This window comes from Corapipo altera, unplaced genomic scaffold (assembly GCF_003945725.1).
Source record: "Corapipo altera isolate COAL_440 unplaced genomic scaffold, ASM394572v1 104, whole genome shotgun sequence".
NCBI classification, from domain to species: Eukaryota; Metazoa; Chordata; class Aves; order Passeriformes; family Pipridae; genus Corapipo; species Corapipo altera.
Genome location: NW_020884920.1, coordinates 6,763,093 through 6,778,052, shown reverse-complemented (window position 1 = coordinate 6,778,052; position 14,960 = coordinate 6,763,093). Strand labels below are relative to the sequence as shown.

Genomic DNA, 14,960 nt, shown 5'->3' with positions numbered 1-14,960 from the left:
AATCCAAAGGGAGAAACAGTGAGCAAGCAGTTTTTCTGGAATGATTTGGGGGCAAGTTTTAGGCTGAATTGCATTCCAGAGGATTCCGATTCTCTGCTATCATAAAAGCTTTTGAAAACGGCTTTTATCCTGGTGGATTAGCTGAATTATTATCTCCATTTGAAGTTTAAAATGTAGTGTATTCTACAATGAAACTGCATTTTTATTATATTATGAACTGCATTCTGCAGGTTTGATTTAATGACTTAATACCAATTTGTATTAATGGCTTCTAGTTTAAAATAATCCCAATTTAACTATCCTGGCAAAGTGGTTATTTGCAATTTACAGGAAAGTGGCTGAAACAAATGACCATCCCATATTCTGAATTCCTAGAGCAAGTGGGTTTCCTCATTGCTGATGGTCATGGTAGAATGACCTTAAAAACCTTTGTGTATGTAATTGTGAGCCACTGCAGGAGATGTGAATGTGGATAAAACCCCTAGGGAATAGGGCTTTTCCTTAGAACAATCTTAAAATAAAGGTCAGATCATGGGGTTGGAGCCTGAGACTGTTGCATACGGGGTTGCTTGGCATTAGGGTGTAAAGACTTTCACATTAAAAGGGCTTAGGAGAAAATCAAATACTGCATTGAGCAATATTCCTGCATCTGGTGAGATGGAAGGATGGGCTTGGAAATAAATACTGACTTCTGTACCTTTAGGGCTGGTATAATCACCTGCATGTCTTAAAGCCTCCAAAATGTTGTCATGGCTCAGGAATTTTAGAAGAGACAGGTTTAATCAAACTCCTTGCCTGTCCCAGGTTTGTCCCTGACAGCACAGAGTGTTTGGGTTTGTGCCAGTGAGTGATAATTTGCTCTGTACAGCACAAAGCTTCCCAGAAGGGCCCCCACTGCTCTGGTCTGAATCTTTCTTCTTCAGTCAATAGTAACTCACTTGACAATTTCCTGTAATTCTTAAAGGAAAATGCTGGATACCTGTGGGGATGCAGAGAATAAACTGGCAATGGAGCTCTCTCAGCATGAAGTACAGATTGAGAGAGAAGTTCTAGATCCACTGTGCCTGTTAACAGAGGTGAGTCACCTCAGCCTGACTGAAGAAATACATCTGGATTTGTGGATACACTGAGAAAAAAGGGTTTCTCTCATTGCTAAGAATAAAGCTGGTTTAAGGAGCCCTGTGTGGTGGAAAGTGGATGTGAGGGCTACAACATGGAGTTTATTGCAATGCACAATTTAAAAATCTATGTAAGCCTCAAATTCTCATTTTAGACAGAGATCCCAAACATTCAGAAGCAGAGGAAGCAGCTTGCAAAGCTGGTGCTGGACTGGGATTCTGCAAGGGGAAGGTAAGAAAGAATTTTAATTACTGGGTGCTTTTCCAGTCACATGAACTTCTTGTTGGCATCTCATGGCATCTGATCTGGTACTTGCTTTTGAAATGCTATTGTGTGCAGGTGATGCTTAGGTGAGAAAAGACAAACTTACATTTAAGTTGCACCTAAAAAGAACCCATGACTACTAGATCCAAACAGAATCAAGATCTTGGAGCTCTTATATGCCTATATATAGTTGGGAAAATGTTGGAAATTCTTTTTCTTTCCAGTTCACTTCAGTGTTCCGCTTTTCTTCCACAGATACAACCAAGCCCACAAGACTTCAGGAACAAATTTCCAAGTGCATCCTTCAAAAATAGAATCTCTTAAGGAAGAGATGGATGAAGCTGGCAATAAAGTGGAGCAGTGCAAGGTATGGACAGGAGGAGTGTCCTTCCCACATCTCCCATTAGCAGGAGCAGCGATCAGAGCTGCTGCTTCAGCCTGAAACCGCCTGAGTGCTGCAGCTGCAAATCATGTGGCTGTTCAACTGTTTGTCTTAAGGGTATTTTAGTGCCAGCTGATCTCTGAATTGCTTTAATTTAAAGAGGAACTCTGGGGATTTTTTTAAGTTGGGTATTTTACACTGTTTTCTGTTTCAGTCTGAGGCAGTTCTGAGGAGGAACTGTGTCCCAGCCTTGATGAATGTCAGGGTGCTGGGTGCTCTGAGCCGTGGAGCAGCCGTGCAGTGGGAGCTTCCTGGATGAAATTCAAGCTGTGCCGTCCAAGGAACACTGTGACTGTTACAGCTCTGAGCAGCTCACATTCAGTGTCACTTCTCAGTTGGCAAATACTTCATTATGCTGCAGCTGAGCTGGGGACCGAACCCGCTTTTATTAGTCCTTGTCTTTGAATGCCATAAATATCATATTGCCATTCAGTCCAGTTGTTGACTGAAGTGGGCAACTGCTTTACTGTATAAAGCAGTTAAGCATTTTGAATTCATTTTGCTTGAGGAATACGTGTAGCAGAGCCAGGTGCATTTCTGCTTCCTGTAGTGCTTGAATTAACAGTTTGAACTCACTGCAGGCAAAGTAAACACGGGAAAATCTGTCTGTCTGTCTGTCTGGGTAATTTGAAATGCCCCTGTAAATTTGATGTACTATTTTGCATTCTTCTCTTTCCCAAAGGATCAGCTTGCAGCAGACATGTATAGCTTTGTGTCCAAAGAAGGGGAATATGCTCGATGTTTTGTTATGGTGAGTATTTTCAGTATGACTCTGACTCAGCACATCTGTGCACAGACATTCAGTTCTCAAAGATGACATTTTGAGTGCTAAACCTTCTAGTCTTGTCTTATGTGCTCATCAGAAGCTAATGCTCTTTTTGTTTTTAAAATGTGGCTTCTGTTCTCAGTTATTAGAAGCACAAGCAGATTACCATAGAAAAGCATTAGCAGTCATAGAAAAGGTCCTCCCCGAAATTCAAGCCCATCAAGGTAAAGTAACCTGTGCTCTGGCTGATGCTTCTCCTTGCCTGTGCCACCTATGCACAATATTCTCCTCCTTTATCTTGATTCTCTTGCATGCACACTGATTTAATAAGGCCATTTTGATCTACTTAACAATTTTACATTCCCAAGCATAATTCCATCTTCGTGTTCTCTGGAGTTCTCCAGCCATATTTAACACACTAATAAAATATGAAGGATCTCTCTGATACCTCTGATAGGAGGGTAAAGGAAGGATTTTTCTATTTGCTTACACTTCTTCCTTGTTATCATGTGCCCTTTTGCTGATTCATACCTGGCTTTTTAGGCCAATGGAAGTGTCATTGTGATTTAGGAACATATTAGGGGTCCTTGGTTCTTGAATGATTACCAGGTGATTATCAGGAAAACTCCATGTATTTAAGGAGCTTGATTTATTTTTTTTTTTCCCCTCATTTTGTGCAATCCTCTTTCCTGGCATGCACTTTATGCTGGAAAATGGATGGTTTAGGTTCTTGTGCTGATTATCAGCTGTTTAAAAAAGGGTATTATACAGCTTCACTTCTTCCCTAAGAAGAAATGGAACTGCTGCAAAGCTTCCTGCTGTCAGTAAGAGCTTAAGGTGTATCACTGATATCACTGAGGATTTGGGATGAAGATGCACCATGTGTTTTGGAAACTGCTCTCCTGAAAACTGGCTGTGCTGGCCCTGAATTTTCTAAGTGCCTTGGAGAAACAGGTGAACAAAGTCCGAGAAAAATATAATCTCAGCTGAGCAAGGCTCAGGTATCTTCAGTTGTGGGTCACAGGCAAGTTGTAAAAGCTGAACCATTTAAATACATAAATAAATGGGAGCATCATGCTGGAAGGTGGTACAGAATATCTGTACCCTGTCAGTTTGGAGATGAGAGAAAGCAAGCAGGTGATGTTTGTACAGCAGCAGGGCTGCAGAAGGGCTCTACAGAAGGGCTCTACAGAAGGCTCTTCATCACTGCTTTGAATTTGTTGTTGTATGAAAAGTTTGTACAAAGCAGCTGAAGAAAAAGTGCTTCAGAACAGACTGGCCTCCCTGGAAGGTGGGTTAGGAGCTATGGTGGGTGAGTGCTCCAGCAGCCAGGGTAGGGAATTACCTCAGTTGTGTTTCTAGCTGCAGTGGAAATTGGAATCACAGAATCCTGGGATGTTTGGGGTTGGAAGGGACCTTAAACTCATCTCGTTCCACCCCCTGCCATGGGCAGGAACACTTTCCAGTACCCCAGGTTGCTTCAAGTCCTGTCCAGCCTGGCCTGGGACACTTCCAGGGATGGAGTCTGAGACTTACTGTGACTTTGAACAAGTACTGAGGTCTCTTTTCCTAACTTTTGCTGTAACTTGCAGCTCTTGGGAAATGCCATGTGCATCTCATGGCGTGTTAATGAATGAGAGGGACTGAAGCCTTAGGAGGGAAGTGGGTGATGTGGTTTTATAAAGAAAAAGGGTGAATTAAATCTTTTGCAGAAACACTTTGTATCTTCAGAGCACTCTTTCAAGTCCTCTGAAGTTTTTGTCTTTCTTGGCCTTTTTTCCACATAAAAGAAATAACACATATATACTAACAATAACCTTTTACATCTGCATTTTTTTCAGTTAAAACAGTAGAAATGGGTGAAAAAGTAAATTATCGGAAAGAATAAACTCGTGTTCAATTTGGAGAAACTTATGTCAATTTGAGTTAAACAAGTAAGGAATTGAACTGAAAATTTGTGCATTACAATGCTGGGCTGTCACCATGGTGGTTCTGATGTGAGGCACTGGGGCTGTTAATGTTCATCATAAGTTGCTGATTTCAGGAATCACATTTCAGGAATAAACTCTGTATTAACAGCTCAGTTTTTATTCACCTTTTATACAGTTAAAATGAAAATCAGCCCAGGTCATGCAATCTGGACAAAATTTTTCTCAGATTCTTGCAGTTTGAAGCCAAATCAGTGCAACTGGAAAGTGCAGCTGTGTGCTGGCACTTGTGTTGAGCTTTATTTATAATTCCAGTTACACACAGGATTTGTATGTGATATTCCACCCAGAAAGATGCAGAAGTACTTTTTTCTTGACCACCAGCAGCTTCATTTTCCCTTTCCTCATGATACAAGGGACTTTACCAATCAAGGGCTGTAAAACTCCCGCTCTAGTCTGAACTTTTCTCTGCTGTACTAGAGGCTTTCTTCTCTTCTTGCCTGGGCTGTAATTCAAGGGGTTGGTAGATATTCTGCTCAGTGTTTTGATACTCTCCAACTAGACAAATGGACTGAAAAACCAGCTTTTGGAACTCCATTAGAAGAGCATCTCAAGCGCAGCGGGCGGGAAATCGCAGTCCCTATTGAAGCCTGTGTGATGATGCTTCTGGAAACGGGGATGAGAGAGGAGGTGGGTAATTCCAGGTGACATGCCAGGAAGGATGGGAAAAAGAGTCCAGTCGAGCTCATGGACTGATGTCTGTACTTGTTAATATGTAGCTGAAGTAATTTGTTCATTAATGTAAACGATAAATGTTTTGCAACCTTGAGCACTGGTTGAAGTATCTTTGAGATGAATTCACATACAATGAAAATCAGGGATGGGCCAAGGGTGAGAGGGAACTAAAACATGGTCAGGTGACAGTGACATGACACATTAGGGCTGTAACACTGTCAGGTGAAGACACCAAACCTGAAATGTTCTGAAAGAGGCTGTTACAAAACTTCTGCTGTCCTGTGCTTGTGCCAATGTGTTGTTAAAAGTCAGTTAATTTTATTTTTATGATGCAGGGCTTATTCAGAATTGCTGCTGGAGCCTCCAAGTTAAAAAAGCTGAAAGCTGCCCTGGACTGTTCAACTTCCCAGCTGGACGAGTTCTACTCCGACCCCCACGCTGTTGCAGGTGTTGTGAATGTTCTGAGTCAAAACCAGCTGGAAACTGATACAACACAGCTTTGTGCTGTTAATTTAATTGCTGACCTGCTGCAGTGTGAGATGTCAGTCTCTGCAGATAAAATAGGAGGGAAAAAAAATTGAAAGTTCCCTTTGTTGCACAGTTTGACACAGATAAATGTAGGGTGCCCATGCTCAGCACACCTGGGATATCCTGTCTGTGTGACACCTGTAAAATTCAGGTGATTGGCATAATCCAAGTGTCGCATTTCCTTTCATGACAAGAGTGTTAATGTGATCAAGGGAGATTAGAGCCATGTGTACACCTTTGAGAAGGTCTTCAGAAGTTCTTTGCTCTGATGAGATGATTCAGAGTTTTAGAACACATGTTTCTGTTAAATTACAGTAATTACTGACAGACCTTTCGTGTTAGGATTTGAGCAGCTACTCTGTGGAAGTGTTGGGTCTTCCCACTGTTTCCCTGTGTCATGGTTTGAGATAGCCCCACAGTCCAATTCCCTAGCTCCATCCCCCCTCCCACATCTCAACCTAATGTGAGATGGGTTTTTCCAGACAAAACACAACCAGACTCAGAATGGGGGAAAGGGAATATATTACAATGACTGTACAAATAAATACTATAACACATTATACACACAATCACAACTATCTCTACCATGACACATAGTATTTACAGATCTCTTCTCCCCTCCAAATAAAAGTCCAGGAGGGAAAGAAGGACAGATCCCTTCCAGTCTCTCAGGGCAGCAGTTTCTTCTAAGGCTGCTATTTGGGACCTATTGCATAGATAAAACTGCAAATCTGAGGGCAGAATTTGAGCTGAGGTCTGAAGGCAGTGGCTGAGGAGCCAACCTGTTCCTGTCTGCATTGCAGGTGCCTTGAAATCCTATTTGCGGGAACTGCCAGAGCCTCTGATGACCTACAGCTTGTATGAGGAATGGACACAGGCTGCAAGGTGAGCATGCTAAAAATAGCTGGAGAGGAAAACATGCTGCACATTTTATCAAATTTGGTTCTTCATAGATGAATCTGAAAGAAACAACCAAACTCACACAGTTGCTTTTCCTGTTTCTGCTTTAACAGGTGTTTTGTGTAACGAATTATTTTAAATTTTATGGTTCGTAATCCTGATTATACAAAATGTGGTGAAATATCTACTTTCTGTTTAACCATAAGGGCTGCTTCAGATTGCTGGGTGCACACTGTTGATGCCCAAGCAGTTTTCTTTCATTGCAGGTAGAGATAATTCAGTGATCTGACTGGCAGCTTACTGAGTCCAAAACAGTGCATTTATTTGGCATAAATGGAGGGTTGCACCATCATCTCTTTGTCACTCCAGAAACAAGAAATTGCTGATCTGAAAATAAGATATAATGGAATTTATTTTCCTTTCAGTATTCAGGACCAGGATAAGAAGCTCCAAGAGTTATGGAGAATTTGTAACAGGTTACCTGAGCATTATCGTGTTAACTTCAGGTATGTGTGAACATCTGTTGGCTCAGCTGCTTTGATGCTGAGTTACTGCTTCTCAAAGCTGATTAACCAAAACTCAGATCTAGGGGTGTTTTTCATGGCCAGATTCAGTGAGATTTATAAAAATACATCTTATTTTGTCCAGCAGTCTGTATGCAGAGGTGATGGTAAATTTTTCAGTCAGGTTAATTCACTATTGACTGTCAGGAAATAGTGATGCATGGAACCTGAATATTTAAGGGTCATGCTGTGCTCTTCTTTGTATTTACCAGTCTTAGAAATCATGGGGATTTATCTTAACTCATTTTTCCTTTTGGTTTTGCCTTTTGGGAGGGAATGAATTGGAATGAAACCAACTCCAGTGAGTCCCAGAAGCTTGGAAGTTCCATTACAGGACATGAAACTAGCTGAATCTAAATGTTTTTCTCAGAAAATATAATAGTTCTCTAGTTTAATTTTGCTAAGGTGGGAGCTGCTTTCATGGCTACCCAGTTCAGCTTTTATGATGGATGAGTAGAAGCTTAGGGCCAGGTGCCAAAGCCCAAGGCTGCTCATCTCGCTTCTGTGTTGTTGGGAGCTGTTGTTACAAGTTCTTGAGTTTTTATTTATTTGCTTTCGACAAGAAATGCTCTTAGTTTCTGCTGTTTAATGATTTCTTTCCTTTCTGTAGGTATTTAATCAAATTTTTAGCCAAGCTTGCACAGAACAGCGACGTTAACAAAATGACTCCCAGCAACATCGCCATAGTCCTGGGCCCCAACTTGTTATGGGCAAAGAATGAAGGGTGAGTTCTTCAGGAAAGCTGCACAACAGAACTTCATCAAGCTTTGTTTTAAATCTTGTAGACTATTCACAACAGCAGACTGCATACCTAAAAAATATTTCAGGTGTTCTTTCAGCCTGTACCCCCAGGCTGTTTTAGGCACGAAGCACTTTGGGGCTGTTTTCAAAAGCTGTGAATGTTACTGGAGTTCAGCACAGTTGCTCTTTATATGGTACTGAGGAGTCAATCCATCATGCTTAGCATAACTTGTCATTTAGGTAATATGAATTTTTAGTTTTATTACTGTGATAGAACTGTGTATAAAGTGTTCTCCAAATCTCTCCTGCAGATCCCTTGCTGAAATGGCAGCAGCAACTTCAGTCCATGTGGTAGCAGTTATTGAGCCAATTATTCAGCATGCAGACTGGTTCTTCCCTGGAGGTAAATTCCTGCCATAGTTGAAAGAATTTTATATTACTCTGCACAGGTGAACCTCCAGTAGCTTTTGCAGTGAGGCACCATTTGGCATCTGTGTGTCTTAGGATGTATTCTGTCTGTCTCTCCTCTAGATGAAGATTTCAATGTGTCTGGGGCATTTGTGGCAGTTCCTGCTGTTAATTCCAATCACTTGTCACACACTGGGAATGACTATGAATGTGGGACACTGGAAAGGAAGAGGCCTGTCAGCATGACTGTGATGGAAGGGGATTTGCTGAAGAAGGAAAGGTAGGTGTGATTCACAGATTAGGTGTCAATTATTAGCCCTCTCCTGAGGAGGCTTTAATGACACACTTTTATTGGTCTCAGGAGAGGAATTTAACGGAAATACTGTAGATAACAATAGTGATTTATTTCATGTTGTTGCAGCCTGAGGATGGTTCAAAGGTAACGTACTGTTACTTACTTCCATTACACTCCATGCATGGTAAATCCCAAGCAGATATTGCTGCTCCCAGTTACCATTTTCCCAGCACAGACTTGGGGGGGTCTAAAATTCACTGCAACAGAAGTGTTTGTAGAAGCATCTCTCAGTCTCTAACGTCTGATATTCCATGGCTTCTCTTTCAAAGCCCATAAGCTGAGGTGGTGTTACCTGGTGCCTTCATGATAAGACTTCTGAGTTGATGATGGTACAGTATTGCCACAGCAAGCAGTAGAATGCTAAAAAATACCAGTAAAACGTGCTGTTTCCCATATAACATGTAGTGTAACGTTCATTATTATCACTCATCATGGATATTCAAGTGATGTGCTGTTTTGTTTTTAGCTGTTGATGCAAATGTTGTTACCTGTTAGCTATGGCCAGCCACATGCAAATTTGTCAGCACTCACAGAGGAAGAAGAAAATCAGTTCAAGATTCAGTCTTTAACACAAGAATAAAATTCTAGAATGAATGTGCTGTATGCATTCTAAAATCTGTTAGAGTTGGGGTCTATTTATTTGTAGTTGTCCTTGAAACACAAATAGAACTGTAGAATGATTTGGGTTGGAAGGGACCATAAAGATCATCTCAATCCAACCCCCAAATCACAGCCTACATCCAGTAGCTTTTTTTGAATCTGTACTGCAACTTAGTGGGTAACAGAAACAAAATTCATGTGGCAGAATACATTCAGTGAGGAACTACTCTGGTGTGCGAGGAAATGTCTGTATTTACATGTGAAACTCTGAGTGCTTTGACCTCATTGTCATCAGTGTTTGTCTTCAAATGTAATGGAGTAGTTTGTTCACTTATGTTTAGCTTATCCCTCTGTGTGTGGATAAGCCAAATCCTGTTGCATGTCTTAACATTCCTGGTGTTCTGCAGCCAGTGGAAGCTTTAACATTGTGGTGTTCTGCAGCCAGTGGAGGCTTTCCTTGTTGCTGCTTTGCATGCCGAGCGACGGGGGTTTGTCTGGGGGGTGTAACATCCCGTGTCCTGTTGCTGCAGAGCCTGGTGTTGGCTGCGTGGTGTGTTCACTCTCTCTTCTCTCTGTAGCTTTGGTGTGAAGGTTCTGGACTTCCCTGGGAACCCTCGGAGATGTGGCACTGTAAACAGAAAGCACACATCCCCGGCCTTCCAGCCCCCGCTGCCGCCCACCGAGCCGGCCGGGCCCGAGCAGCACCCGCCGGCTGCGGGGGCTGACTGCACCCCCGGGGGGGCTGGGCTTGCTCTCTCTGCTGCCTCAGCAGAATCCCAAGCTCAAGGCCCTGAGGATGGCAGGTAAGAGGCACAGCTTCTGCTGCAGTGGCTTGGCAGGCGGCTCCAGCAGCAAACGATGTGTCCCCTGTGTCTGCTCTGCAGCCTCTTCCACCTGGGATGTACTTTGTCAGGGGTGAACCCTTCAGGCCTGGACAGCAACACTGCAGGAGCTCTCCTGCCATGCTTCCAGAATTGGTCTTTTAAAATGACATATGTAGTCCTGAATGTTCCTGAATTCGTTTTCTAGGATAATGGAATTCTTGGGGGGAAAAAATTGTGATGAAATACACCAAAAAAAGACTCTACTTCTGCTTCCCACAGTGACCTTCGCTGGTTATACTGCAGAGGTGTGCACACAGGGTGATATCAGTTTGCTGCTGAAAGAACAAAACCTACCAGTGGCAATACCTGTTGGTCTTGTTTGTTGTTCCTTACACATGTTATCTGGATATTGTCTCTTGTTTTGTTTGTTTATTTGTCTGTAGCAAGTATTAGTGATAACCAGACTTCCTTGCTAGAAAACTGGAAGTCAGTTTGTCATACTTCAATATTAGTTTCTTTAGGACAAGTACTGTAGCCAGGTTTTGTGCTATTTAATTACTATGGAAGCTCTGCAGTCGTGTCTCCAGGGTGAATAGACCTAGACTCCAAGGCTAGTTGCAGTAACCTGAGCCTTCCTTCCGTGAGAGGTGAAAGCAGCACTTTGCTTTCAATACTTCTGTGGTCTGAGAGGTGCAACAAACCACGTGTAAAACCTGTGGTGCTTCCAAACGTCCACCTCAGCACCTGGGGGTGAAGCCCCACTGTGGAGTTGGATGCAGCACTGACTTTTGCATAAAGCTTGTTCTCAGGTGACAAACTTACAGAAGCAGCTGGTGGAAATCCCCTGCAGACCAGTTCTTCCTCCACAGAGCTTTTGTGGCAGAGGCAGCTAAAACGAAACCTCGGGGGTAGTGTCTGAAAGTTGCATTAAGATCTGCACAGACTCTGTTCGAGTACTTTCACTTTATTAACAGCATCTGGAGAAATGAGGATTGAAAGGTGCCAGTAGATGTGACTGAAAGTTACTCCTTTTGAGGACTAAATTGCTGCAGGTGACTAAATATAAAGAGATGAGTGATGATCAGCAAGTCCAACCATCAGCCAGCACCCACCACCATGTTCACCACTAAACCGTGTCCTCAAGCTACATCCACACATTTTTTGAACACTTCCAGGGATGGGGACTCCACCACTGCCCTGGGCAGCCCCTTCCAGTGCTGTACAACCCTTTCTATGAAAACTGTTTGCTGATATCTGACCTGTAGCACAGTTTGTGATGAAAACAGAACAGGTGCAGCTGAGCTGGGCAAGGCATGTTATCATCATCTTCTAATGCAGGACTTTTAATTTTCAGTACCTCAAAATCCAAGGACAGCACGTCTGCAGCCACTCCTCCCCCGGTGAGGAACGGGGGGCACACGGGCACTGCCCCGGGCCAGGCAGGGAGCAGCAGCAGCCAGCTCTGTGTGACCCAGCCCCAGAACACGGCAGGGCCCAGTCCCCATGCGCTGAGGAGAGGTGGGTTTTCATTGCCTTTCAAGCCACTCTGTACCAGCTCTTGATGTCCTGCAAAAATGTTACTAAAGTAACTGTATTAGTGTCTCTGCCCTTATTACAGACAGCGGGTTGATCTGCTGGCATGTCACTGAGGCCTGGCCATAAAGCCTCTGTGACTTCTGCCCTCTTTGAACGCTGATAGGGGTGTCATCCCACCGCCTGCCATGGGCAGGGACACCTCCCACCAGCCCAGGTTGCTCCAAGCCCTGTCCAACCTGGCCTTGGACACTTCCAGGGATGGGGCAGCCACAGCTTCTCTGGGCAACCTGTGCCAGGGCCTCCCCACCCTCCCAGGGAAGAATTCCTTCCCAGTATCCCACCTCACCCTGCCCTCTGGCAGTGGGAAGCCATTCTCCCTTGGCCTGTCCCTACATGCCCCTGTAAGAAGTTCCACAGTCCATGATGTTGAAGTGTTCCCTCTTCTCTCCACAGCTGTGAAAAAGCCGGCACCAGCCCCCCCCAAACCAGCCAACCCCCCACCAGGGCAGCCAGGAAGCCAAAGCTCTTCCCCAGCTGCTCAGCCACCTTCTGTCTCTCCAAAACCACCTGCCAGAAGCTCTTCTCCTCCTGCTCAACATGCAAACCAAGGAGCAGCCCAGACCTCCGCCTCCCAGGTTTCTGCACCTCGGAGATACTCCAGCAGCCTCTCCCCAATCCAAGCTCCCAGCCACCCACCCCCTCAGCCCCCAACACAGGCAACTCCTCCCCTGCAGCCCAAAGCCAACAGCCAAGCATCTCCCGGCGCTGGCAGCGAGCACGGACCAGAGCAGCCCTGTTACACCCTGCCACAGACCCCGACCCCTCCCGACACCCCCCCGCTGGGGAAGCACCCCAGCAGCTCCCCATCGCCCCAGCCAGCGACTCCAGAGCCCTCCCAGGCTCCCTCCTTACCTCAGAGTGGCACCCTGCCCCGGCCACGGCCCGTGCCCAAACCCAGGAACAGACCCAGTGTGCCCCCTCCGCCTCACCCTCCCTCTCAGCTGCCTGGAGATGGGATTGTTGCAAATCCCACACAAACAGCTTCCAAAATAGTCACAGGTGAGTGGATCCTTCCCTATTCAGTGTCTCCTTGGGGAGTGGAAATAAAGAAAGTAGTGCCTGTTGCTGGAAAGGAATGTGGGGGGAAGCCTGAAAAGCACAAATAACGTTAAAATGCTAAATAGCTCATTTCCAGTTAAGTGCCCAGCCAACTGCTCTGCACACGAGGGTTCGAGGGTTTCGTTCCTGAGGCAGAAAGGTTTGGGGGCAAGTGGAGATGAGCTTGTTTTATTATTTTTTGTGTTGAACACCAAAGCTGAACACTGATAGCAGCTCGCTGGGGCTGTCTCCACGCTCAGATCTTGGCAGGCAGTTCTGCTTGTACATCTGTTGCCAAAAAGCAAATATTTGGAGGAGGGAGAAGATGTAGCCAAGGATAGTGGATTTCAGCACATAGTAAGATAAGAAAAGGGCAAAAGTGGTCACTGACACGTGTTCTAATAGGCAAAACACACAGAGAATATTTTAAAAACCTTAGGAGAACAGAGTCTTCTGATGCTCTTTTATGTTGAACATCCAGAAGTTGAAGATTCACTTACACTCAGCTGTATTTCTTAGGTCAGTACTTACAGAGCTTCATATTGTAAATGCAGTCTTTCTGTTCTGAAAGAATTGTAAAGTAAAGAGGAACATTTTCTTCTCACAAAAACTTCATGAAGCTTCTAGTTGCTAGTTTGGTAGGGATAACATTAATCTAAGTTAATAAAGTTAATTAATTAAGTTTATTTTTTTTAAATGTAATGCTGAGGCCATTCAAAACCAGCTGATTTTGAAATGTTCTCCTGCTGAGTTGCTGCTTATTCTGGGAAATTCTGAAGGAGGAGATAGTGAATGTAGAGACTAATGCTTTTAAATCGACCTATAATTAATAGTGGTTAAAACTTTCCCATGACACTGCCGCTCTAGAACTAGACTAATGTATTGGAATGCAAAGTATCAATTCTGTTGCCTAACAGCTTTACCCCAATGCCTTCACAGGTGGGGATGGTTACTGCGAATAAGGTTTGTACTCACAGAAATGTGCAATACCAGCTAAACTGCTCCTGTTTGTAGCTTGAGTTTGGACATGCGCTTTGGAACATGTGCTCTGTCAACTCTGTGTATCTCATCCCTACATAGCATTCTGTCTGTGAGAGGGTTTGAGACCTCTGCTGCTTCATTTTAATAGTCCTGTGAACATTGTTACTCCACAAGTACCTGTCAAGAAGTAACAGTTCGCGCAAAGTCCCCAGAACCAGTTCCCAAGTCAGGTGCGATGAGTGACCCGTTCCCAACAGGTTTGTTCTCCTCAGTGCAGGCAGATACTGCAGCCCATGTTTTTCCTGCAGTTTGGTGGATTATGGTTACATTTTAATGTAGGTCTCACTTTAGGTTTGCAGTTACTTTTAACCACTTGGAATTTATTTGGCAGAATCCACGTTGCTGTGACTAAACCCGTGGCAGAACAGCCCCAGCAGCACCTGCACTGTGACACGTTGGCATTTGCACGTGGCAGCCCCAGCCTCACTAATAGCACCCGTGCTCAGTCCCAGCCCCAAGCACACCTTCCTCAGGTGGAAGGCCTTGGGGATGCTGCTGCTGCCCTGCTGAGGGAACAACTGCATGGCAGGCTGGGAAAGGCAAGGCTGTGTTTGGAATCATCTCGAGATTTGGCTGTTTGCAGCAAAGACACTGGAGTCAGTGCTGGATTGAGAAGTCACACTGGAAATAGTTTGGGTTTGTTTTTTTTTTCTGTTGGAGAAACAGGTTGCCCAGAGAAGCTGTGGCTGCCCCATCCCTGGAAGTGTCCCAGGCCAGGTTGGACGGGGCTTGGAGCAACCTGGGCTAGTGGAAGGTGTCCCTGCCCTTGGCAGGGGGTGGCACTGGATGATCTTCAAGGTCACTTCCAACCCAAACCATTCTATGATGAAATTAGCAGTAAACAAGCTGCTTATGCAACTAAAAAGTAGCTTTGCTTCTTAAATAACTGACTTTTCCTGATTGTACTTCATTGTTTTTGTCAGTATATTTAAGTACATTACAAATCCCAAGCTCAATTCAGAAATAAGGCTGGGCTCTGGATCTTTACAGCACTTCTACACACAATTAAATAAAGAACAGCAACTGTGCCAAGGAGTCAAACTTTAAGGAAAGACTTAACCTTTTTGTCTAAGTGTTTTATAGTTTGACTGTGTGTGTTTTCATTTTGGGGT

The 14,960-nt window shown here is 44.2% G+C and overlaps 1 protein-coding gene across 6 annotated transcripts in view; it reads left to right on the top strand.

The window, feature by feature from the left end:
* Positions 1–14,960, top strand: part of ARHGAP17 (Rho GTPase activating protein 17) — a 42,719-nt gene that overhangs the window by 24,798 nt on the left and 2,961 nt on the right. For 4 of the 6 annotated variants that reach the window (XM_027656466.1, XM_027656471.1, XM_027656472.1 and 1 more), the window contains exons 5-19: positions 965–1,076; positions 1,274–1,350; positions 1,639–1,750; positions 2,508–2,576; positions 2,734–2,815; positions 5,082–5,209; positions 5,590–5,701; positions 6,586–6,667; positions 7,108–7,188; positions 7,856–7,969; positions 8,298–8,389; positions 8,518–8,674; positions 9,928–10,152; positions 11,528–11,691; positions 12,163–12,768. In XM_027656466.1, the coding sequence (XP_027512267.1) occupies positions 965–1,076; positions 1,274–1,350; positions 1,639–1,750; positions 2,508–2,576; positions 2,734–2,815; positions 5,082–5,209; positions 5,590–5,701; positions 6,586–6,667; positions 7,108–7,188; positions 7,856–7,969; positions 8,298–8,389; positions 8,518–8,674; positions 9,928–10,152; positions 11,528–11,691; positions 12,163–12,768 (2,213 nt within the window). Of the gene's footprint in view, positions 1–964; positions 1,077–1,273; positions 1,351–1,638; positions 1,751–2,507; positions 2,577–2,733; positions 2,816–5,081; positions 5,210–5,589; positions 5,702–6,585; positions 6,668–7,107; positions 7,189–7,855; positions 7,970–8,297; positions 8,390–8,517; positions 8,675–9,927; positions 10,153–11,527; positions 11,692–12,162; positions 12,769–13,746; positions 13,771–14,960 lie in introns of all 6 variants that reach the window. The other 2 variants (XM_027656468.1, XM_027656470.1) reach the window with 2 other exon arrangements.